The sequence below is a fragment of the Telopea speciosissima genome, chromosome 11 (assembly GCF_018873765.1).
Source record: "Telopea speciosissima isolate NSW1024214 ecotype Mountain lineage chromosome 11, Tspe_v1, whole genome shotgun sequence".
NCBI classification, from domain to species: domain Eukaryota; kingdom Viridiplantae; phylum Streptophyta; class Magnoliopsida; order Proteales; family Proteaceae; genus Telopea; species Telopea speciosissima.
The window spans coordinates 48,783,716-48,810,484 of NC_057926.1; the positions used below are offsets into that span (position 1 = coordinate 48,783,716).

General features: G+C 39.4%; 1 protein-coding gene across 3 annotated transcripts; it reads right to left on the bottom strand.

Annotated features, from left to right (window-relative positions):
- Positions 1 to 3,925: 3,925 nt before the first annotated feature.
- LOC122646851 lies at positions 3,926 to 25,797 on the bottom strand. 3 transcript variants are annotated; one of them, XM_043840462.1, is made up of 7 exons: positions 25,513 to 25,797; positions 24,274 to 24,320; positions 10,984 to 11,131; positions 10,665 to 10,866; positions 7,853 to 7,982; positions 4,708 to 4,881; positions 3,926 to 4,532 (listed from the first exon to the last, which is right to left on the bottom strand). In XM_043840462.1, exons 1-7 carry the CDS (start codon positions 25,700 to 25,702, stop codon positions 4,377 to 4,379), a joined length of 1,047 nt encoding a protein of 348 aa, XP_043696397.1. In that variant the 5' UTR covers positions 25,703 to 25,797; the 3' UTR covers positions 3,926 to 4,376. The 3 variants fall into 3 exon arrangements, with proteins under 3 accessions (XP_043696397.1, XP_043696398.1, XP_043696399.1); XM_043840463.1 differs by having other exon boundaries at positions 10,665 to 10,863; positions 25,513 to 25,795; XM_043840464.1 differs by having other exon boundaries at positions 10,665 to 10,806; positions 10,978 to 11,131; positions 25,513 to 25,793.
- Between the last annotated feature and the right edge of the window lie 972 nt (positions 25,798 to 26,769).

The window sequence follows — 26,769 nt, forward strand, 5'->3', positions numbered from 1 at the left end:
CATGAGATGAAAGAATCTCCCAAAAATATATATAAAAGCATGTAGTAAACTGACGATCCATAACATCACCAGCCCAATTGTCATCAGAATATGTCTGACACTTAAAAGATGAAGAGGCAGGAAGAACTCCTTTAAATAATGTAGTTTTTATATACCCAAAATACAAAGCACAAACAACATAATGGATAGACCAAAGGAGCAACCATAATCTGACTGACAACAGACAACCCAAAGTGATTGTGAGATGGAATAAAATCCCCACCAATTGCGAAAGAGATCGAGGAAAGGGAGATGACTAAGTGCAGCTTCCCCAAAAATTGCAGAGAAGAGGGAAAGGGTGGGGGGGGAAGTCTCAGGAAAAAAGGATAAGAGGTTTACGGAGAAAAAGAAAAGGTGAGAAGGGGTAGGGGGTCACGCGGAAGGGGGAATAGGGGGCGGGGTGGGGGTTGAGGCTCGGATTTGCAAGGACTGGGGTGCACGAGAGAGATGGGGAAACTGGGTAGAAAGAGAACATACGAGGATGGGTGTGGGACCCACCCAGATGGCATCCATCATGAGTGGATCCCGCATGTGGATGCCATCTGGTTGGCTCACACCCATTCTCGTAGGTTCTCATACAAGAATGAGATCCTAGCAAGAAAAGCAAATATTACAAGAATATTGCTACAACTAATACAACACTAGTGTAATTCCTTGGGTTTGAAGTGTTGCTGGATTCAAATGACCATGATATGTCAAAAGGTCGAAATAGGCAACATCCACATTTCAATGTGGCTCAACTAAGAGGACAATCAAGGGGAGCCTCCTTGATAATTAGCTTGGATTGTGATATATAGTCAATTATAAGCTATGTAGTCATAAGCGAAAGCGAAGATCAAGAAATTTGATACAAACTAAAAGATGTTAATGAGGCTTAAAAGATGTGAATTGTCAAGATGAGCTCACATTGACAGGCCATCAAGTAAACCTTACTCTTGTCTAATACATATCTATATATAATGGGCAAAGACTTTCTTGACTGCCCATCAAGATAAAATAATCTTGATGGCCCATCTTTTTCTTGCCACTTGGAGAGCATAGCTCAGAGGGATCCCATCTCATCCCTATGGGATATTATTTTTAAACCATTTTGCTCTAAATTTTTTTTTTTTTGACTTTTCAACTATTTTTTTTTGGAGCTTTGTGTTGCTACATGTTAAAACTTTACTTGAGTTGATATTAAGATGGGGTAAGTGGTCAACAATGTCCAAAAAAAACAAAGTGCCAAATAGGTCACCAAGATGAAGATGTTGAGTTTGTCAAGAAAAACTTATCTTGACAATGTTGTATGAAAGAGATTCTTTCATAAGTATCTTATGGGAAAAAGTTACGCACAACGACAGTTCAAAAATGAAACTGCACATTCTCTCGAATATCACTGTTCATGTGAAGAGGTGATATATCATAAATGCCACCCTATTATCAGATTCCAAAGTGGGTTTCCTCATTTGCCTAAAACTACACCCGGGCAATGTAGAGAACCCTCTCCCCTTCTTATATGCATTGACTAGAGTTTCCCTTATCCATGATTTGATCTCATATGCATTAACTTGAGTTTCCTCGACGGTCATGAGGATAAAAATATCTATACGGCCCTAAATATTAAGGACATGGTAGCTAAGTTAGTGTCCAATTTTATACATCAAACCTCAAAGTATTTAACAGTTTAAAATACAAGACAGGACCACCAAATAGTGCATTATTCGTGAGGATAAAGCTGGATTGCCGATGTTTAGAATGTAATTCTTGTTTTTGGTCTTGTGTATGGGTTTTCCAGGGTGTCTTGTGTGAGAATTATATTGTTCTTCTTGTGGTTTAGGGTTAGCCGGGTTATGTCCCCTCCATGTAATTGATTTTTTAATAAAATTTCTAGGCACTTGCCTGGGTCCAGTGAATATTTGGGGGTTAAAAAAAAGGGTTTTTTACAAATGCCCCCTTAAAAATGCTCATTTGTCCCAATGCCCTCTTACAACTTTTCTAATTGTAAACTCCCCCCTATTTTCAACAAATTGTAGTATTTTGGTCCAGTCCGTTAATTTGGGACATTAGACGTTAGTTTTAGGGAATGTAATGACCAAAATGCTCTTGTGACAAAAACCAACAAAAATTAAAAAGTAAAGTGACCAAATTGCCCTCATCTTCCTCAAATGCATCTCTCTTCGATTTTTCGATTTGCAGAAGAAATTATGATTGGATTGACGGGTGATTATAGGGTTTGATTTTAGGGGTCATCTTCCCTAAATGGTTTAGGGTTTGGTTTTCAGTTTCAAACCCTAAACCATTTGGGGAAGATGAGGGCAATTTGGTCACACTACTTTTTCATTTTTGTTGGTTTTTTTCACAAGGGCATTTTGGTCATTACATTCTCTAAAACTAACATTTGACGTCCCAAATTAACGGACTAAACCAAAACGCTACAATTTGTTGAAAATAGGGGGGAGTTTATAATTAGAAAAGTTGTAAGGGGCATTTGGACAAATGGACATTTTCAAAGGGGCATTTGTAAAAAACCCAAAAAAAAAACAGGACTACCAAATGGTGGGCCATATGGTTTAGACGGGTTATAAGATTTTGGACAATCCAAGGTATGCCTTATCTATCCAATGGGTGGTTTGACCCGATCAACTTACCACATAATTTAAAATGACGAGGAAATGCCAATAGTCTCAGCTTTACATGGACATATAAGTGATATTCTCTCTAGCTACATGCAACTAGGGCAAGAGATCTGTACTTGGTGGTGTTTCCTATGCCCTCTCACTGGGCACCGTGAGATGATGCCTCTGCCCCCAGGATAGATACCCAGGCATGCTCCCCCATTAAAGAGCATAGGAAACACCACCAAGTAGAGATCTTTTCTCCATACAGGGAAAGAGAAAGCTACTTGGGCGCCTGCGGTACATTGCCCCTACGCCCAGACACAACAGAGAACTAATTTCAATTTCTCTTATTTCGTTGGGAGAACAAATAATGTTTGGGTAAATTACACATCATCCCTTGATTTTCAAACAAAACTCAAATAACCCCTTGGTTTTTTAAAATACTCATCCGTCCCCCTTCTACAGTAACGATGTTAGTTTGTTGTTAGTTATTGGTGTGAAATGACTATTTTACCCTTATACTAAAACATTAGAATTAAATTTACAATACTACCCTTCAAAATCTATGTTTTGGTGTCAAGGGTAGTTTAGGGATTTATATTTATTCTGGCCGACATAATCACTTAACAACATAAAAATTAACGGTAGGGACTAATTTGTCATATTGGGGTCTAATACAAGAGGTAATTTGAGTTTCGTTTGAAAACCAGTGGGTGACGTAATTTATCCACAATATTTTTATTTTGGGGGGTTGGGGGTAGGGATGTAAACAAATTGGATTCGGCTCGGATACAAATCGAATATGATCGGATTCGGATATTCCCTGACCAAATACGAATACCTCTAAACAGATTGGAATGGATTCGGATGCGGATCGAATTCGGATTTTTAACCATTCGTTTACATCTTTGCTTTGAGTAACCCAGACCTTCCTCCCCTTAGCGCATATAAGTCGCTCTCAATCCATATCTCTTAGATCATGATTCTCTTTTCCTCTATTCTAGAACCTGTTGAATCTTCAAAAACCCTCAAGATCATTATTAATTTAATTTTTTATTATTAAATATTTGGATTTTTTTCTAGATATCTCTAAATGAATACGGATGCCCTCTAAATGAATACGGATGCGGATCGGATTCGAATTTTCGATTATACATTTACATCCCTAGTTGGGGAAGGGGGGTAATCAATATTCAGAGAAGTCTACTCACAATATTTGATCCTTATTGTACTCTATGGTCATGCACTCTCACTGGGCTCTAGGAACTCGGAATCAAACTACAATCTAATCAATGGACAATTCAATTTCATTCGAAGCCATTAAAGTAGCATGATACATATATAGAACAATAACACCACAGATTAGACCTACAAGCTTATGGCAACATCATAAAAAAAAGTACCTTTAAAACATGAAACTGGCCAGGTACATTCCCAATCAATTTGAATCCTGTAAATTCAGAAAAATCTTTAATTTGCCAGTATACCCATCAACCATGCTAGGTGAAGAGTCATGTAAAGCATCCATCAAGAATTTGGGGTTGCTGCATTCCATGACACAGATCAACATTTCCACTATCGTTTACGACCACTTCATAGCTTCTCAATCCAGCAGCAAGTCGCCAATTTGGATACATAAGTCAGAGAGTGAAGATCTCACCTAAGCAACAACAGAGCGTGAACGGGTCCTAATTCTGTTAGGGCTAGGCAACATTGCCAAACCATCAAGTATCGATTTCAAACCTTGTTCTTGCTCTTGGTTTCTGAGACCAATGCCTTAATGCAGAGCCGTGGCTTGGTACTAACAAGATTATTTGGAAGAACTGAGACAGCAACCACTAAGGACCCATTGGGTAATCCAGAAACAGGTAGCAACTCAACAAGAATGGCAAACTGTAGTGTCATCAATATGGTTAGCTCAGTCAGCATTGAAGAGTATATCATGATAAACAATTAAAGATGGAAATTTATAAGTATGGCCGGAAAAATTGTGACCACAGTACACTGCAGAAATGATAAAAGGAAATCATTTTAAATAGCCAAAATGTGAAAGTTCATGGCTTTGTACCTGGGGAGATTTGAGGTCAACGACTGAATCTGCAACAACATCCTTAACTGCACCAGCCACAACACTGAAGCACTTGTTGCGGTCCAATAAATCAACTAAGATCGAACCTTCTGCAGTTCTCTGGGATTTCATCTCTGTCTCCTCAATTCCCCTTCTATTATATCCAACTGCAAACTAAAAGACTAAATAAGAAAGGCTCCACAAAATCTGAAAACAAATAATTGCAGGACGTGATAACTAAAATAGTGGTAGCTTGAACCTAATATTACATATTTGTATAAAGCCACCATATGCATCATTGTTAAAAAACAAACCACCTGGAAAAAATATGCAGCAGATGACAAAGGTAGAATTAAAAGAAAATATCCATTGTCGTAACAAATAAATGATGCATGCAAACAGATGAAAGACGTTTGACCTAGATTTCATATCAATAATGATCACAATAGATGGTGTTCACTCGTACATTTTTTCCTTGGTTACACATCATCTCTTCTACTGACTACTCAAAGAAGTATTCACTATATCAATTTGATCTCTGTTCTGCAAAATTCCCCCAATTGATCCATTGGATCCATTTAATGGCAGCTTTGTTCCAGCATGTGTGCCATGTACCTGTACCCTTTCCATTCCTTGATGTCAACCCTAGATCTTGGCTTTCCCCTTTATTTTATTTTATTATTTGTTTTTGGTTGGTGCTACTACAGGCTTTCCCTATTTAATGGAATAAAAAGAACATGTTCTTTTTCAAATTGGCCACAAGCGTAAAACTGTAGTATTGGTATATCTCTGATGCGGATCCGGGGTTCAAAAACCCAATTCGGAGCGCTTGTGGACCCACCCAACTAATGAAGAACTCAATTGATGTGTGTAATGGCAATCCCGTAAATAGATGGAAGTTTAACCATAAGAGAAAGGACCACAAGGGAAAAGTAACATACAATATGGGGAAGGGCAGATTTGGAACTAAAAAGAAAATAGGGACAAACAGAAATAACGATGGAAGGAAGGGGTATTTTAGGAATCACAACTCAAAGATAAAATCGTGGAAAGGGGGTATCGACTTCTACCTCTAGCACAAACCAGAGGCGGAAACCAGATTTGATTCAAAGAGGAGAACTCCTTCGATAGGAATCCACTCGACCTGAAATTACAAGGGCAAGATCCCTACTACTGGCCCTCCTAAATGAGATCCATATCAAGTTGGAATAAGAAACAATAGAGTAGTAGGTCAGATATGAAGCCAGACCAGGCAATCTTCACAGTTGCAGGTTTCTACAAATGCTCGATTCTCACAGCAAGGTAAGCTTCTGGGCATGAGTCTCTAACGTGTGAATTGCTTAAGGGTGAGGATTCAACAGCCCAAAAACTCAAGGTCAATGGATTGGGGACAAGGGGTCAGCAATGGCATATCCAGTGCACGAGGGTCCCGGCACTGCAGGGTCTAGGGAGGGTTATAATGTATGCAGCCTTACCCCTGTTTCGTGGAGAGGCTGTTTCCAGAGACTCAAACCCGTGACCACTTGGTCACAATGCAGCAACCTTACACCAAGGTCCACCCTCAAGGGTCAGCAATGGGTTTCTTTTAAATCTGGTATTGTTGCCTGATGGTGAAGAATACAAAACCATTGGAAAAGTAGAAGGATAAGGAGGAAGAGGGGAAAGAGTCTTGCTGTGAAGGATGAGAAGAAGAAGAAGAGAGAGGGAGAAAGAGAACGCAAGAAGAGGGGGGTGGGGGGACGCTTGCACAAGCACGCTAGGCAGGCACTCACAATTCAATCTACTATTCCAATCATCGGTTACACATCTATTTATAATACCCAAAAATAAAGACTCCTAATTACTTCATAAAACTTAGACTAACAAAAATAGAAACTCAATAAAACTCCAATTGGGAATTTCCTTAATAGCTACCCAAAATAAATAAATAAAAAATATCCTAAATATCCTACTGAACCAGAACAAGGTTGGGACCCAGTTCATCTTCATATGGGTCCCCCAACAGGTTTAGTCTGGTCCAAGGAATTGCCCCTGCATCAATCTCATTCAGGACTAATAACCCTATCATACTCATATCTGGAGTGTATTAGACTATGGCTGAAGAATGTATGGCTAGCAACCCCACCAACTCTAGTCAACACCGAACAAATCATGGGTCTACCACTCTCCTATCTCATTTAACAATAGGAGAGAGAGAGAGAGAGAGAGAGAGAGAGATCTAATCAAGTCCACAAGAAGGAGACATATCATCTCAAGACCCTACTTTGTGAACTCGCATATTATTCATGAAACATATTTTCAGTGTGCGACAAAACCTTAACACCAAACCCTGTGAAGAAGAAGAAGAAGCAAACCAAGAGAGAGAGCGAGAGAGAGAGAGAGCGAGACAATGGAGAAGGAGAATAGTCTAAACCCAGTGATAGATTCAGAGTGATCTACCGCCAGGCCCCTTATTTATATTAATCAAACTGAAATATAAAAGTAATAGGAATAGAAATCCTAAGATCCTAGTCTAACTATAATTTCAGTACTAGACTAACTAGGAAGATAAAAGGGAAACTAAAGATATAAACCAAATATATCATGTTGGGACAAACCCCCAATGGTGACACATATCTTAACACAGCGTAAGACTCAAAAGTTTGGGAGGGGGAGGCATTTTTCATTGTAATGTATTACACACATACTATAGGCGGATTTCGAACATAAATTTTATATGTTAAACATGTTTCACATTTCAGAAATTAAATGAATATCTATTTTCAACTTAAATATGCATTAAAAAATTTTCACGTACGTTTGGCAGAACTTTAATTTTTACTTCCAAATTAAATTATCCATGAACTGTCATACAGAAACTTGAGAAAAAAATGGATAAGCCCATAGCCCTTGTACATTAACTCCCAGCTTCACAGACTCACTGAAGAATAAGGGTAAAAGCATACACATAGAAGCAATGGTATTCAGAATTGGATAACTCCATGTCCTTCAACTGGAAGACCAGTTGAGCATACAAAATCAAGAAACATTACAAGCAAAGAATCAAAGATACAACATTTCATCAAATCAATAGAATTCTTTTGGGTAGTCAGGCATATCAGACACTAAGAAAGATTTTCATTAAGGCCATTAATACAAATGGTACCTTTATAGGCTTTTCAAGATTATTCTGCTTATCATTCAAAAATTGTTGAACAAGCTTTAACACAACTATGCGGAGGTCCTTCTCATTTAGAGCACAAGTTGCTTGAATAGGAAAAATGCGATTGCACCACCTACACCAAAGAAATGCCACACCATTTGAAACTGGACGATAAAATTATTCTAGATTGATAAATCAAGTTCAAGACCTTAGAAGAAAGGAGTCAAATGTATACACTGACAAGCACTTGTACAAGTAAACAAACTAAGTTTCGAGACAAATTATCTATCAACAAATCAAGTGGTCTTGTGGTGAACCACATAAATTAAGACAAACACAAAAGGATGACTATCTGTGCAACAAACTTGCCAAAAGTTAGAGAGAGAGCCTAGTTATGTAGCATATATTCTGACAAATGTACAAATTACCCATATCAACACATGCTTGTCTTTGACTGCCTACTGGCGTCAATTGTTCAGCAGCTCCACTTCTATTCATTTGTTACAATTGCACTTGACCTGGGACACCATCAGACCTCAATTTTTCTCTATCTGGAAACTATACAAGTTACACAAGAAGGGGTGGACATAAGAACAGTGTCTCTCCAACAAATCCCTACCTAATTTTGAATTCTCTTTTTTTACTTGATTTGTCAATCTTAATGGTTTGGCTACCTACCTATCCATGACTTTGGAAACAAACTCAACTGTCACTCTGATAATTTAAGTTTAGCAACTAGAGAACCTAGGCATAGTTAGAAGTGTAAGATTTGACCACCTGCCAGGTACTTCTCTTTTAACTTCATGCAGCAGATTTATTCATGCTCTTTTTTATCGTTGTTACAAGTTCATATAATATTCTTTTGCCATATGTACTTTAATAATTATGGCTACTATAACACATTAGCATTATAGATAAGAGTCAAATAGCTTCATGTTTATTGAAAACTGCATATTTAGTTTTTGCAATGTTGTATTAGTTAATGTACTCATATCCGATTGTCAGACCCTATGTAGCAAGTCCTAAACTCTAGATTCAGGGTCACAAACAGATCCAACACTAAAATAAATATCAGAACCAGATCACCATATTCGAAACTATTATATAGATCCATATAACAATGCTGGTCTAGCTTTCTTATAAGATTTACCTTGTAGTTTGATAGAATTTGTATGCATTCTAGAAGCACCTGGAGGAGTCTCCATTTCATCTCCCAGTTCTATTGGGCAACATCTTCTCCAACCTCTCCCTCCTTACTATTGCTTGAAACAAGATACGAAAACTGGTCACCCCAGGGTATCACTTGGTCTTCAATCTAAAATCGTTACATAACAAATCCTATTTCACTAAATTGCATAGGATTTTATCTCATTTGGTCAGGCCATCTAAAAACCTCTTGGTTCTAAAGCATCTTCCGTACTTATGAACCTTAAACCCCCAAAATTCCTCTTCCTTCCTTTTCCCATTGAGAAAAAAAGAAGTGTTTTTTCCCTGTATTTTGCACTGAATCCTTCCCCAACCAAGCCAATTTAGCTCTACACTTCTACTTTCATTGAAGCACCCTTTGCACAAAGACACACTGTTTTCCCTTACTAATTGGATGTCAATCTTCTCTTTGCTTTATGTCTTATAACCAATAAGGGAAAAAAGAAAAGTACTTTTTTTCCTTTACTAAAATCTAGGGTGCCAGCCTTTGACCTTTAAATAAAGAGAAGGCAGTTAGAAATGTGAAATAGATCCTTTTATAAATCTTAGTAATTATTCTTACTTAAGTTTATCATATTTATCTTAAGGAGAAAAGTTCCCCGCATGGGACGCAGGGGCCACACCCAGACACATTGGGGGACGGAAATGACCGTCGTGCCCCCAATGTGCCAGCGCACATGCGTGGCCCCCGTGGTCCCATGCAGAGAACGGTTCCCCTTATCCTAATTAAGAAAATGTATCGGCTCAAGACTCTAACCTTGAGGCAAATTTAAGCTTTCACTACATAAAATTACCTTAGTTATTAATGTAGCATTATTTCGCAAAATTTTGGCTGAAATTTGTGTTTTGGTCACCTGACCAATATGCTTAATTAGAGGGGGAAGGGGTTGAGTGTTAATTTCATTCCCAGAAAATGAAAAACAAAAATCATTCACAAAAATGAGAACATACCAAGATTTTTACCTAATGTGCTGAAGTTTCAGGCCAAGGATGCGATACCAACTCATTTTTACGAAGTTTCTCTAAGCCCAGACCTAAGAGACAATCACAATTTAAGATTTTATCCTAGGATCTTTAGACATATGAAAGAAATTCCCAGCCCCCTTCAAGTTACAATTTAGGCAAGAGGAGGCTCAGAGCCTTGGTTCATTTAATTTTAGATATTAAATGGTATTCTCTTTTTCACCCTTTTGGATGAACTGGAACATGTACTTTTGAAGTTGACTATTGACACATGTGTATCATGCACGGATGTATCCCAACTCAATGGGGTCAGCTACATGTATCTTTTTTCTTCAATCAACTCTATTCAAAGTCATAATTGTTACTAGTCCTAAGGTACACAGATATATGTACATATATACATATATATTTATAGTTATATCAATAATACATCTGAACGCTTCATTTTGGTCCCTCGACCGAAATAGCATCAAAACGAAAATTACAGCAAAAGGTCCTAATCACATCAAAATAAACTGCAAAACGAGTCACTCAAAAATTGAAGGAGAATAAGGAAAATATGACAGCTGGATAAAATTTGAAAAAACCAGAAGGATTGCATAACAAGTTTCCAACCAAATAAACAAAAACTAATAAGCAAACTTACTGAGGTGGCTTTAGATTTCCAGAATCTAGAGAATGAAATATATTAGAGACAATACGAATACCATCAGAAGAATTTCCCTTCGGAAAGATAAAGAGAAGCAAACCACTCCTTGTCAGCTTCACCAGTGAAAGGGAAAGATTTCTTTCCGTATCCGCTTCTGTCCTGGCAGAGGACAAAGTAGTTGGTATTGAAGTTTCACCTGCTTTCCAAAGTTATCAGTAATTCATGTACAAAGTAAACAACCAATGCTTGTATCTCCAAGATTCAAAGTTAGGCTTCAAGAAAAAATTTAATAGTACTTTGTTTACAAAATCACTACCAGAATCCTCTAAATTGTCAGTGGCTTTCTCACATTCCGCACTACTCAAACATTTCCCACCTATTTCCTCAGAGGATATCTTCCTTCTCTTCACAGCCACATCTGCATCTATGGTTTCCACATTTTTTTTGCCCAAAGTCCCGACATACTGCAAAAAGTTCTGAAAGACTTACGGGATCGGTATAAAAGAACAAACAAACACTTGGCTCATTAAAAAGAATTCCAGACTAAAACCAAACCCAGGCAATATTTAGAAGATCTGCCAAAAAAAAATGGTTTAACAAAGATAAAATTTAAATAATGGAAGTTTGTAATTTTTCTTATAAAATATACAATTGATTGAAATATATGTCAAAAGGGGGGGGGGGGGGAGAAGAATAGGACACCATCAGAATCAATAAGGAATAAAATATTTTGAAATATTTTAATAAATTCTAAATGTTTACTGGTTTATGTTTTACTATTTTGTCAGCCCACCTTTGCACATATAAAGTTTTAGACACTAGGCCCACTACATTCAACCGAACTGGACGCAGGTCTCAACGGACCATGATATCAAAAGGTTCAGTGTCCTTTTTACAACAAAGTTTCCATAAAGAAAAGAAGAATGATAACATCCTCCCTTTACATAAATCTTCACCAATTTATACCTACCCTCCCCCACCCCCTGCCAACCCCACCCAAAAAAAAAAAAAAGACATAAAAGGGCAACAATATCAATCTTCCATCAAAATAAACGTCCAATTTACGCCAAACTTGGACCAGTCAACCTTTTCAAATTCCTTCCAAAATCCAAATGCTACATCAGTCACATAGCTCCGGCGATCCCCCGATCTCTAGAAATTTTGGTTTCGGTCAAAACATTTCGCTCGAAACTGAAACTTGGAACCTTGCATCTGAGTCAACCCATAGTGAACCCAATTAGGGTTTTCAAACCCCGGGTTCCGCATCAATTGGTATCAAAGACGAGTTTTCTGGCAGTTACTAATCATGACAAGTCAATCTCACATCACCAATCTTGAGTTACATAAGTTATATCGGAAACTAGCTGAGAGTCATCAGAAGACTGAGGCCAAGCTTGACAAGTTCATATAAAAACTCAAGGCGCTCTCACTGAGACTCTCACCTTTATTAAGAGGGCTGAAAAGCAAGATGAAGCAGGACCATCTACACTAGTTCCTCAGTTGGGTACCTTACAGATCGAAGATACACCTCAACGATAGCAACTCGATCTAGCTATACCCCATAATATTACACGGCAATTTTCAGACAGAGACTATGGCATCAAGACTGAAGTTCCAAAGTTTAGTGGTGAAAAGGGACCAAAGGATTTCCTTGATTAGCTTACTAGAGTTGAAAAGGTTTTCACTTATAAATTCTCTCCGAACGAGAAGTGTCATACTCACCGAGTTTATTGGATATGCATGTTCATGGTGGGATGGCGTATTACATTTGAGACTTATCAGACGACTCAGACCTATTACAAATTGGGAGACCACGAAATAGATTATGAACGAGATATTCGTCCCTCCTAATTATGAGAATGTATTATTTCACAAACTGGTTAATTTTCAACAAGAAAGCAAGGATGTGGATTCCATAACGATAGAATTCCACAAATTGTCTTCAAGGGGCTGAGTTCAGGATACAGACCAGCAATGGGTTTTGAGATATATCAATGGGCTGAATACCGAGATTCAACTAGAGTTTGCCAACAGTAATTTTAGTCAGGTCAATTGATGTGGCAGATGTTTATGCCAAAACATTTGAAGAGAAGTATAGTTATTTGAAGAACATGATCAAACTTCTTCAGTTTACAGACCTCCACCCCAGAACAAGGACAAGAAGCCTCAATCTCATGGAATGGAAGAAGGAAGTTGGAGGTTATCAAAGACAATGATTGGTTGAAGAGCACTGTGTGTCACAATTGTGGCGAGAAGGGTCAATTCGGAAAAAAATATCCCAATAAGTCTAGTCCCGTGAATGTAGCAGAGACGCAATCGACAAATAAGGATGACGATGATGCAGATAATTTATATGGTTATCTTTTAGAGGATATTAATCATAATGATGAGAATGGAGCTCATTCACCAGTCTTACATCACTCTCAAATAGAGTAGTCGAGAAAGCTCCCCTGTACAGACAGAAAGGTATTCTTCTACATGGTGATGGTCATACGGTCATTGATACCGGAGCAAAGAAAATTTTATCTCTGCTGATTTTCTTTGAGCGCTCAACCTTCCACAGAAGCAGCTCTTAAAGAAGATTCATGTATGAGGTTTTGGACATACACTTCGAGAACAGGCCACTACAGTAGCTTGAAAACAATATGCTGGCATTCTCTACGACGGTGCATGGAACACCATCAAAGTTAAGCAAGGAAGCTGAACGTACTTGATGTCATCACACGCATTATCAGACATGCCTTGTCAGACACAGTTTCCTCTTTTGGTTGTGGATCACTCTCTCCTCCCCACTCATGGAGTTGCGATTCAACCATCTTACCCGAGATACATGCAACCCCAGCATTGAGATAATTACAAGGGCATCTTGGGTTCACTTTGCTTCTCTAAATTCTTCTCTCGTTGCTCCCGTTTCAGGTGTGGTCTCCTGCATTTCCAGTTTTATCCCTCATCCTGTTAATTTACTAAAAGGAGTTCAGATGATGTAGATTCTGGCCAGAAGAAGAAACAGACGAACCAAGGTGGTTCGAGTCAGCCTCATGTGGACCAGCTTGGACCAAGTTCGAAACAGCCAAGAAGATCAGCTCGAGCCAGCCAGCTGACCTTCTAGAAGAGGCCTTTGTTGGCCACGATTTTGACAGGAGATCTAGTCTCTGACCAGTCACATCTCCAACTGCCTAGTTGTTAATTTAATTAGTTTCTATTTTATTGTCCTTGTTTGTTTTAGAAGGCTGAACTATAAAGCCTAGTAGTTTCTAATTTTAGTTACCTTCTATTTTAATTAGGTTTTAGTAGTTTCTATTTTTCGTACTTTCTATTTTAGAAGTTTCTATCTTTATTGTAAGCTTGCCTAAGCTATTAATAGGCCTCCTATTGTAAGGAAGGAACACAATTTTGAGAATAGAATTTTTTGGCCAAGCTTGCCATCAGTTATGAGAGAACCTCCTTGTTTCAACAGCTGGGATAGCTGTGGGTGTGAGAGCCATTCCCATGGTTTTAAGTATCTTAACGTACCGATACTAACCGATACGTATATTATTTTTAGGGTACCGATACAATACATAAAAAAAGTATTAACTGTATCGGGTCAATACGTGACCCAATATGGTTGATACTTATTGATGCACTTGATACATCTCTTATAAACTATAACTCGATTAATGACTCAAAACACTTACCAAGAGCTCTTAGACAGCATTATAATCAATTTTGTTTTGGCAAAATCCACTTGTTTTTCATTATTTTTATTAGTACAAGTAAGAAACTTCATCCTTTATACATAGTCAATTGAATGCATTTGTCTAGTCATACTTTGTTCCCTTTATACGTGATATATTCTATATATTACTTATTTATGTGTTTTATGCTTTCAACACTGCATTTGGCATATATCCTTAACAGTTCAATGTGTATCTTTAGTGTGCCTTGCGTCTCTCCGATACGTCTCTTAAAATCACCTTTCTGATACGATACCCGATACCAATACTTTAAACCTTGGCCATTCCCCTACCCCCCTTCTCTTCTATCTTCTCTTCTTCTCCCACTCGAACTCCACATTCTCTGTTTCTTGAGGCCACAATCGAGTGCTGCTGCTGCATCAGTGAAGGACCAGAATACAACCCCATATTCAACTAGAAACTGCTGCAGCTGATCACAACCACAGAAGGATCGAGTCACCCCCGCAGATCAGCTTTCTGCCCAAAAATTCTCCAGCAACTTCAAGCCTACACTTCTCTGCAAATGAACCTTGTTTCAGTAGGGCTTTGGAGGGCTGAACCCTGTCAAGGAGAGCTACACTTGATCCCTGTTTGGAGTCCAAGTTGCTGCTATTTTGCAAGATCTCAACAAACCTTCTAATTTTGATTCTAGTTCATATCTCAGCAACCAGCCATCATAATAGTTTGAAATTTGGAGCACAAGGCCCCCTCCTCATACCCTCCACTCGATCCAAGTCTGAATCCAAATTGCTGGCTGGTTTGGTTTTTACACCCAGCCCTATACTTTCTAATTTTGGTGTTCTGTTGGTAGTCTAGTTTCTGGCCATTCAAATCAGCCCCTACTTGGAGGGTTTGCTGAACATCTCTAGGCCTGCACTCGACATTGATTTCAGTCCCATTACTTGACTGAAACCTGAGTTTCTGTTACACCCTAAATCTGAATTTAGGGCCTGGTTTGTATCCTGCTGTTGGGGTTAATATTAGTTGTATTACCGTATGAGTCTTCATAATCTGCTGACTAGGATGATTGATTGTATATTCATTGTATAGCTTGATTCTAGGCCTAGGATAGTTGAGAATAACTTGATCTTAGGAATCATGTTGATTGTATATTCATTGTATAGCTTGATCCTAGGACTATGTTGGGTATTTGAATTTTGTATCTCTTGTATATATGGACACCTCCATATCAATAGAAAGTAACCTATTCCATTCAAATCCTTGTCTTTAGTATTTCCATATTGTACAACTTTAATATGGTATCAGCCTAACCACGATCTTCCCATTCCCCATTTTCAATTTTCAATTTCCTTTTTCAAATTTCCATTTTCAAATTCCTTTTTCAATCTCCACGTATTGCTCTCTCCCAATTTCCAAAACTTCATTTCCAATATCCACTTTCAATCTTCATTTTCCTCCAACCATGGCTAATGAAAATGCCCAAACCGAAGCTGCTCCTTCCCTCCAACCAGCCATTCTCCTTCACTCTACATACTTTCTCCATGCATCCGACCAACCAAGCACACCTCTTGTTACCCCCCTTTTCAATGGGAACAACTTTCCGACCTGGCATCGCGCCATGTTAATGGCCCTTGAAGCAAAAACAAGAACCCGCGAAATAATTCTAAGGGCACTTTCACACCTCGCGGCAATACTGCCCCACCCATGGCTGCAACCGTGACAACAGGACCACCTGCTTCGATCTCAGGGCCCACGCTGCCTGCTGACCAGATTCAACAACTTCTAGCATTGCTCCCTGTTGGTAATTCCCATCCCCTGGAAAATGTTGCAGGTAAGATTTCCATTAATTCTTCAATTGGAACCGCCCCATGGATCATCGATTCAGGGGCTACTGATCACATTTGTTCCGATTTGACTCTCTTTTCACAAGTTTCAGTCCCACCTAATTTATTACCTATTACTTTGCCTAACGGCACTCACACACCGGTCGTTAAAATTGGCACTATTTGTTTGTCTCCGTTGATTACCCTTGAAAATGTTCTATATGTTCTGACATTTAATTACAATCTTCTTTCTATTCCTAAATTTACTTCTAATACTTCTTGTGAAGTACTAATTTCCAAACTTTCTTGCATTTTTCAGGTCCCACGTTCGAAGACGATTATTGCGAGGGGTAAACGACATGGAGATCTTTACTTTCTGGACCTTCACAGTCCATCTGTCGCTACTGCTAATCATAAAATATTGGACCTTTGGCACTGCCGCCTAGGTCACCTTGGTTCATCCATTTTATCTTCTTTGAAACATTTGGACTCTAATATTAATTTTCATAAGGATTGTTCATGTATTGTTTGCCCTATGGCAAAACAAACACGCTTACCATTTCCAAATAGCTCTATTTCAACTACATCTATTTTTGATATGATACATCTTGACGTTTGGGGATCGTATAGAACTCCAACCTTATCCGGGGCACGTTATTTTCTAACCATTGTGGATGATTTTTCTAGAACAACTTGGGTTTATCTTATGCAGCACAAATCTGAAGTTCCTTTGTTGATCCAATCTTTTTTTTCAATGGTTGCAACACAATTTGGCATCCAAATTAAAATCTTTCGGTCCGATCAAGGGACAGAATTTTTAAACCACCCTACATTTCAACATCTACAAACCTTAGGGGTTCTCGACCAATACAGTTGTGTTGCCACACCATAGCAAAATAGTGTGGCGGAACGCAAGCACCGCCACTTTCTCAATGTGGCTCGTGCTTTGCGCTTCCAAGCCCATTTACCCATTAAATTTTGGGGTGACTGCATCCCAACAGCCACCTATTTAATTAACCGTTTACCTACCTCTGTTTTTCAAGGAAAAACCCCATATGAATTACTTTTTGGTAAACGGCCTTTTTTTTCCAACCTAAGGGTTTTTGGGTGCCTATGCTTCGCAAGAAACACTTCACCTGCTCATAAGTTTGATAAACGTGCCTCCCCGGGAGTTTTTATCGGTTACCCATTCGGGCAAAAGGGGTATCGTGTCTATGATCTTCAAACAGGAAAAATCATAATTTCTCGGGATGTCACATTTCATGAACATGTATTTCCTTTTGAAAAAATTTCAGATTCCACCGAGCAATCGGTGCGCCCTCTTCTACCCATTGGTAATGAGGAGGATGAGTAATGTAGTCCTAGAATAGGAAATAATCCTACTAGGAGCCAGGTAGAATCAAGCTCTGGTTAAGCCTGCTGTTTAGGGCTGATTAGGGGCTGTTTTAGGGCCAAATTAGGGTTTAGGATGGGAATTTGGGAATGGGGTTTATAGGGTTTTAATCTGCAGGTTTAGAGGGTCATTATGATATAAAAATATCTGGATTTGGTTAGGTTTCAAAATTCTGCAGATTTAGGGTTAGGGTTCCGGGTTTTTAAAATTAGGAAAATAGCCAAAACTGGGGTTTACAGTAGGATTCAGGGGCAGGGCTTAAGGTCGAGTGTTAGAGGGACTAGGGGGAAGGTTCGGCTGCAGCAGGGAGGTTTTCTGATGGCTGAATATGTCCCAGCAGAAAATTAGGGTTTTTTAGGGTTTGAAGGATAAGAGGGATTTTAGGGTTTGGCTGGACAGAATGGGCAGCAAGTCTGGTCGAGTGGGGGAGATGGTATGGGAAGGCTGTGCTCTGATTTTGGTGTAAAACAGAGGTAGGATGATGGCTGGATAATGCCTAGATGATCTAGGGTTTTGGAAATTCAAATAGAAAAACAAGAGGGATCGAATGGGGGAGGGAAGGAAACTAAAAACAGAAATTTAAATCTCAACTTACTATAGGATTCCACCGGCAGCAAGTTAAGGGATGAAGGATGAAATCACCTTCGAAGAGAGACCCTCCCAGCCATCACAGCGTAAGGAGTCGCAGGATTCCACCCACCCTTCCACCTTGATGTACCCACAAGGATGCAAACACTCTTGAAGAGCAAGGAGCAGCAGCAGCAGTCAGCCAGCAGCAGAAAACAGTCTTTTAATTCCAATTTCAATTGTGGGGGAGCCTACCACGATCTCTTATATTTATAATAAGGCCATAGGCTAATTCCTACTACAAATTAAATGCCTCTCCTTCACAAAAACGTGGAAGGGAGAGGTTTAAGTCTAATTAATTACTTAAAACAGTATAATGACTTAACTACCCCTACTAACTTAAAAATAAAAGAATCTAACTTAGAACAATTAACTTAAGTGAAGATTCCATACTAGCCAATAGGATATAAGAACCTATTAGCCAATGGGAACATTTCACTTAAATTAGACCAATTGAACCAATTGGATGCAACCAATTTAAGCCGGTTCAATCTAAAAAACAGAAAAATAACTATGGAAAAATAGAAATCCTAGCCTACGGCTCCCTATTTAAACCCTAAGTTTAGGGTTTCTTCTTCTTCTTCTTCCTTCTTGGAGCTGCATCAATGAGGCTCTAGCTCCATTAACCAACAAACTACCTGTCCCACCTCCCATTGCGCCTTCTAGTCCACCATCACCACTACCACCACCCACCACCGACCCTTCACCACCTCCTGCTCCACCACCACCCCCAACCGTACCACCACTTGCACCAACAAATCCTAGACCGCAACGGATTAGACTCAAGCCCAAACACCTCAATGATTATCAATGCTCGTTTACATACTCGCAATTGCCGTCTTCAACAACGGTCCAAGGTACCTCTCATCCACTTCATCCTTACTTACAATACAATCATTTTTCCACAAAACATATTGCTTTCCTTTCCTCTTTGATTAGTACCACAGAACTTGTTACATTTACAGAGGCAATGAAATACCCGCAATGGCGCGATACAATGAAGGCAGAAATTTTGGCTCTCTCTGAAAATCAGACATGGTCCCTAGTCCCATTACCGCCTGGCAAGAAACCCATTGGATCAAAATGGGTGTACAAAATCAAACGGCGTTATGATGGTTCAATCGAACGCTACAAGGCTCGCTTAGTGGCTAAGGGTTACAATCAAGTGGAAGGTATTGATTACACCGATACCTTTGCACCTGTCGCAAAACTAGTAACAGTTCGCACCCTCATTGCCTTAGCAGCTGTGAAAAGATGGGTCCTTCACCAAATGGACATTCATAATGCATTTCTACATGGGGATCTCAACGAAGATGTCTATATGACACCCCCCCGGGCTATCGTCGAAAGGGGGAGACCCTTGTTTGCAAGCTCCAAAAATCTCTACATGGCTTGAAACAAGCGTCTCGACAATAGTTCTCCAAATTTTCAACGGCTCTACTCACATTTGGATTCTCCCAATCAAAGGCAGACAATTCCTTATTTATTTTGAACCAAGACACCAAAAGTGTCTACATTCTGCTCTACGTAGACGACATTATCATCACTGGCACAGATAGCACCTTGATCGACACAGTGAAAAACTTTCTCTTCAACAATTTTCACATCAAGGACCTTGGCCCGTTAAAATTCTTCTTGGGCATTGAAGTTGCCAGAGCACACCAAGGGATTTACCTCTCACAGCGGAAATATGCCTTAGACATCCTTCAAGACAGTGGTTTCACTGGAACTCGGCGATTGACACCCCTATGGAGCTCAACTTGCGTCTCACGATTCCCAAGGAGAGCTCCTCATGAACGCTTCTTATCGCAGCTTGTTGGGCGATTAATATATCTCACAAGAATGAGATCGGATATCACTCACACTGTCAATATTCTAAGCCGTTCATGCATGCTCCTCGGCAACCCCATTTAGATGCCACGCACAAGTTCTGCGGTTCTTGAAAGCCACCCAGGCCAGGGAATTTTTTTCCCAATACCGAGCTCAATATTAGTGGTTCTGTGACTCGGACTAGGCAACTTGCCCCATGACCCGGCCGATCCATGACAAGCTCACGCATATTTCTTGGATCCGGCCCAATCTCTTGGAAGACCAAGAAACAAACCACCTGTCTCACGTAGTTCGGCGGAAGCGAATATAGGGCCATGGGCTGCGCAACCTGCGAACTCACCTGGATATCCTATCTACTACATGATTTGGGCATTGTTCCTACCTCACCAATCCCATTATCTTTGTGACAATCGGGCCATTCACATCGCCTTGAATCCGTTTTTCATGAGCGTCGAAGCATATCGAGATTGATTGCCATGTTGTTCGTGACAAACTCCAACAAGGCTTTCTCCGTCCGGCAAAGATTGCAAGCTCCGCCCAAATTGCCGATCTCTTTACCAAATCACTTGGTCGGGAACAATTCAACGGTCTTGCTTCCAAGTTGGGCGTTTGTAACCTACACGCTCCAACTTGAGGGGGAGTATTACCGTATGAGTCTTCATAATCTGCTGACTAAGATGATTGATTGTATATTCATTGTATAGCTTGATTCTAGGCCTAGGATAGTTGAGAATAACTTGATCTTAGGAATCATGTTGATTGTATATTCATTGTATAGCTTGATCCTAGGACTATGTTGGGTATTTGAATTTTGTATCTCTTGTATATATGGACACCTCCATATCAATAGAAAGTAACCTATTCCATTCAAATCCTTGTCTTTAGTATTTCCATATTATACAACTTTAATAAGTTGACTGCTGTAAATTATTGTGGATTTAATTGGGACTGGGTTAACCCTAACCTAGTCTTACATTACCAGAATTTCCACTTAATTACAGCATTACCATTATATTCCTATACTTGGATTCTTGTCATCTGAGTGGTGGCCCATAGCAAACCCAATTAGGGTTTCCAAACTCCAGGTTCCGCATCAGCAAGGCTTGTTTAATCTACTGGAAAATTAGGAAGCAGAGGGGAATGAAGGGTGAAAAAGACCTGGCTTCACCACCAAGGCCTGCGGGAAAGACATCACCACCAGTCCCAATGCAAGGATTCACCACCTTGGAGTTGTTGCTGCTTCACCATAGTAGCCATCAACTTCACATTGAAGAAGACATAAAATAGTATTAGCCAAAATCGTGGGCTGTAGTAGCCCTCTTGTATTTATAAAATAAGAAGTATGGGTTAGAAAAATAGAAAGTGATTGTTATTAAGTAGCTTTAAAAGATGGCGTACCCAGTGCACAAGGCTCCCGCCATTGCGGGGTCTGGGGAGGGTCATAATGTATGCAGCCTTACCTCCGCTTCATGGAGAGGCTGTTTCCAGACTCGAAAGCACGACCACTAGGTCACAATAGAGCAACCTTACCATTTCGCCAAGATCCACCCTCTATTGCTACTTCGTAAAGCATTAAAAGATGAGTTATGGTCTTCTAACTGATGCAGATTCATCACCCAAATGGGCTTATTTTATTAGGAATAAGTCTAGGGTTGGGATACATACATGTTGGGCCTTTGTTCCCAAGGGTTTTCTATGTATTAGGCCACTTTAGTGGGCCTGAAATAGGGGTATATAGGTTGCATACGGGATTAGCCCAATACTTAAGTCTTATTTTTGTGTTTTTAATTGAACCGGTTTAAATTGGGTGCATCCAATTGGTTCAATTGGTCTAATTTAAGTGAAGTGATCCTATTGGCTATGAGGTTCTTATATCCTATTGGCTACTAGGGAATCTTCTTTATTTTAAGTAGTTTAAGTTGTTTTAAGTCATTAGGACTCTATTTTGAGTCTATTTGAGTTTCCTAGTCAGTTTAAGTTGCCTAATAGGTTAGGAATAAAGTTAAGCCATTCCTTTTTAGTGTCTAAGTCTATTTTTGAGTCTTCTATATAAGTTTGTAAGGGAGGCCAGCATTGAACACGAATTTGATTAATAAAAAAGCTTTTGTTTGCTGCCATAGCTGCTGCTCTGCTCTGTTGAGTGTTGCCTTGTGAGTAATATCAAGGTTGCCTTGTGTGTAATATCAAGGTGAAGGGATTGGTGGACTCCGATCGACTCCTTGCATCTTGTAGATCGGGAGGTTTTTTCTTCAATTCAAGCTTCTTCAAGCTGCTGCCTTATATCTGCATTATAGTAAGTTTCTTGCTGCCCTTTGCTCCCTCTTACACAAACCTGATCTATACTCTTCTTCCATCACCATTAAACCTCACTCAAACCTCCATTAAACCTACAACTTAATTCTGCCCCTATAGCAGAATTTGAAACCTTATCCAAACCCTAGCCTCTTTACATCATTAGAACCCCCTAAGCCTGCTTATTAAAACCCTATAAGCCTTTTTCCTAGATTCTGCCCCTAAACCCTAGATCCCACAAACAGCCCATTTTCATAAGGCATCCTACCCAAAACCCTAGATTTCCAACTTCATCCAAATCAAACCAAATTTACATTAATAGACTCCTAAAAATCTGCACATCATTACCAAATAAAACCCTAGCTTGAAACCCTAACTATAGCCCTAATTCTGCCCTAATCAGCCTAAGCTGTCCCAATCAGCCAGCCTTGTTAAGTGATCCTATTACCGTGGCTCCTAGTGGGACTATTCCTACCTAGGACTACATTACTAACATTTCTCAAGCAACAAGCAGCACCTGTTTGCCCATCCAACTCCTCTCTTTAACTGATCTATAGTAAAATCCATGTCAAGCACACCCACCCAGCAGGTGGGCCCAACCCTAACAGAGGCATGAACAAGCCAAGAACTAATGCAGCCCCTAAGCCTTCCCCACCCCCCAAAGAATAAAAATTAAACCAAATACATATGCAACAAAGCTAACACAATCTGATGCAGGGCCATCGGCAGCCCTTGCCAAGCCCAGCCCAGGCCCAGTCAAGCACCCCACGAGGTACCAGCTTAGGCCCAGGCCCAGGCCCAGGCCTCCTTGGCCCCCTAACTAAGCCTGCAGCCCAGGAGAACCAGACCAAGTCCAGACCTTGTGTTGTTTGGCCAGGCCTAGCCAAGAACTAATACAGCCCCTAGTTAGGTGTCTTTTCATGTTCCTAGGCAGTTTTAATGTTTTCTTTAATTATTTTTGTTTGTAGTTCCTATGTCTTGGGAACATTTTTCTATTTCTTGGTTTTAGTTTCTAGGTCTAGGTTTTATTTTCTATGCATTGGTTTTTGTTTTCTAGGTGTGGGAATTCCATCTAATTTGGGAATTCCAACAGTTTCTTTATGTCAAATACATGTATCTCAAGAGGATGCTTAGTCTCCTCTTCCCCTATAAATACCAAATCATGGAGGCTGATTCAGCAGCCAGAATTTCAACAAAAAAATAAAAACAGAAATCTTCTCTTCAAGGACTATATCCTACGGACTCAGGTGGGCTGTGGATTCAACGTTTATATCCAAGGTTGATGTCCTTGGTGGATCTCCAAGAGCTGGGCACTAGTGGATCTCTAGTTGCCAAATATCTATCTTCATTTACCTTCATCAAGTTCATCACATCAACCACTTCATCCTAAACCTCCAACATCAACAAAAGGTACTTCAAATCTGAACCTGAACTTCAACCAAGGATCTACCCTACTCAACCTATCTTTATACTATCTAAACCAGTCTATACCAGTTCTATACTTCATATTCAGCCTGTCCTATACACCTTAACCGAACCAGAACTGGGTGTGTGTTTCCTTCACCAGTGGGAACCCGGTTGCTTGAATATTAGTCTTGCATCACAATCAACCCATGCCAGTCCTCTTCATAGTAGGAGGGACTAAGCAAAAGCAGAAGGTGGAGGAGAACACCATTAGATTCCCCTAACAAAACTGGTCAACCAGACAGCAGAAAACAAAACTTCCACTAGACAAATATCTTAGTGTAAGAAACAGAAATACACACCAACCAGGGTTGACTACAGAAAACTAATATAAATGGATCAGCTCCTTCCCCTTCCTCTTTGGCCTTCTCCCTACCCTTTGGATTATTTACCCTATGCTTATTGTCAGCTCCACATTCATCCATTATAGAAAACCCAAACAGTAAGAAACTAGACACCAAGTGTTATCAACGAATGACAGTGAGAAACTTGATAAATACCTTTTCAAGGATGCACATGCCTTCTTTCGTGGCACTTTTCTCCCGCTCTGACAAGGGGGAAAAAGATGTTTCAGTTCCATAAGGAATAGGAAAGAAAATACATGTCCGTGTCAAGATTAACCCTTTCCACATGCCGGAGGTCCACGTCAAAAAGGGTTTTAGAGATTAAAAAGGCAAGTATTGCTTACATCAAGACACCACAGCATGTAATTGTAACTCAAAATAAAGGCAATAATATGCAACAAAACAAAGGGATTCTGTGAATGCAACAGGATGGATGAGAAATGCTCTTGGCCAGCTGTGAAGACACTCCCACTTGATTAGATGCATTCAACACCTCTATTATACATTAACCACATGTTCCATAGGAAGCCTAAATGTGCCAACCATGTGCCAGGTAATTTGGAAAAACAAGGGGTAGTCCATCCAAGGATGTGTTTTGGAGATGAATTACCTTGTGAGTTATAACTTTTTTGAGTAGAGAATTCCTTGTACTAATATGTTCTTGAGTCAGCTAGTTAAGCTGCGGCCTGTTCAAGCATTGTACTTCTATGTCTCTCCTCATCCATAAAGTGCTACACATATAAGAGCTAAATTTACTTGCTACTTATTACTGATTCTAAGCTTACTAAGTAACATAACAAACTCATCTATCAATCACCCATTTACTAAAACATGTAACCATGAATCATTAAAAGCATACTCATCATGCTATCTGAAAAAACTCAATAAAGTCCATCCCAACTATCAAATGTTTAGAATAAAATGAAAATTAGAAAAGCCCATTTTCTCATAAACAAAGAGTTAGTGACCTAAATAAAGAAGCAAAGAATGTGCAGCGTTGAGAATTATCCTTGCAGATTGTAATTAGATTGATGTGGTTGTATCAGACAGCTGATACTGAGAAGGTTTTTTACTAAATTAGTAGTGGCTAAAGCTAATACAAAATTTGAAGATGAAGATACAGACACAACACCTGCATATAATATTAAAATTAAAATAAGTTCTCTAATCCTGCAGAAAAGAGTTTCGTCTACAAAACGTGTAATACCCTCACTGAATTTCATTAATGGTAATTCAGCCATATAACAAACTAGAAAAGGAACCAAACTCCACTTTATGAATAGAAACCAAATCCCAATGAACTAATTAGATTAGCATAACTATAAAACACAAAAAAACACAGTTGTGTAAGGGTAGTGTAACAATAACAGTTTCGAATCAAGGTGAAGAACATACTAATGGGGCAGGTGATGAGGAACCCAGAATGGAAATTCTCGAGAAGCGAAGATGGAGCATTGTAGTTGAAGCGAGGAAGGTTAATCACAGCTGAGTGCTGCTCCCAGGGGGTTAGTATTAGACCCTCTGTTTTTTCTTGCCCTGATACTAATGGCTGTGGTGCTTCTACATTTTCTTCTTCTTCAGCCATTTTTCTTGCTTTTGTTAATTCCACATTAACCGATAAAAAAGTTGAACACTTTAAGAGAAACAGAAAGGAATCATTAAAGCCGATCCACAGAGCTCTCTGAAAACCCTAATATTGATTGCAGTTGGAGAAGGAGAGCAAGTAATACATCGACTGACTAAAATACCCTCCCTTCGATAACAATTACCAAGACTAGCATCGTTTAAAATATCAGTATCGGCCTATCCGTATCACTATTGGCTGAACTTCGATACCGATACTTGGCCGATATATATTATCGTAATGGTTTGTAATATCAGTGTCGCCCTATCCGTATCATTATTGGCTGAACTTCAATACCGATACTTGGCCAATATATATCATCGTAATGGTTTATAATATCAGTATCAGCCTACCCGTATCACTATTGGCTGAACTTCGATACTGATACTTGGCCGATATTATCGTAATGGCTTGAACTTTGTAGTAAAAACAAATTTTAAGAAAAACAAAGGTAAAATCATTTGATACATACCGAAACTGATACTGAGGAGGGAGGAAAATCTATAAAACCAAGAGAGGGACCATTTTTTTTAACCCAAATATGAAATAAGGAGAAGTCGAACCCTTACACTCAACTAGCATGCCACGGACAAACCGAACTACTAGTTAGTTGCACTATGTAGCATACTTGAGTCGTCAAGAAATATCTCTCTTGATAAGCAATCCAAAACCCCTCCCCTTAATTTTTATAAAGGAGGGGCAGTGTTTTGCATGTGTCCACTTCAATTGCCAACAATTGCCATGTATTTGTTAGCTTTGAGATTGTCAAATTCATGTGCTAATATATAATATGAGAGGGTATTACTTATCCACGTCAAAATTATCAAATCATCATTCCATATGGCAGATTTAAGTAGGGATGTAAACGGATCGAATTCGGTCGGATAGTGGCATTATCATATTCGTATCCGTTTATATTCGGACGGATTCGGATAATATCCTATTGGTATTCGGACGGATTCGGATAATTTTTGGATAATGATTTTTTGAATACAGGTTCTCCTAAATGGATATGAATACAGATCGAA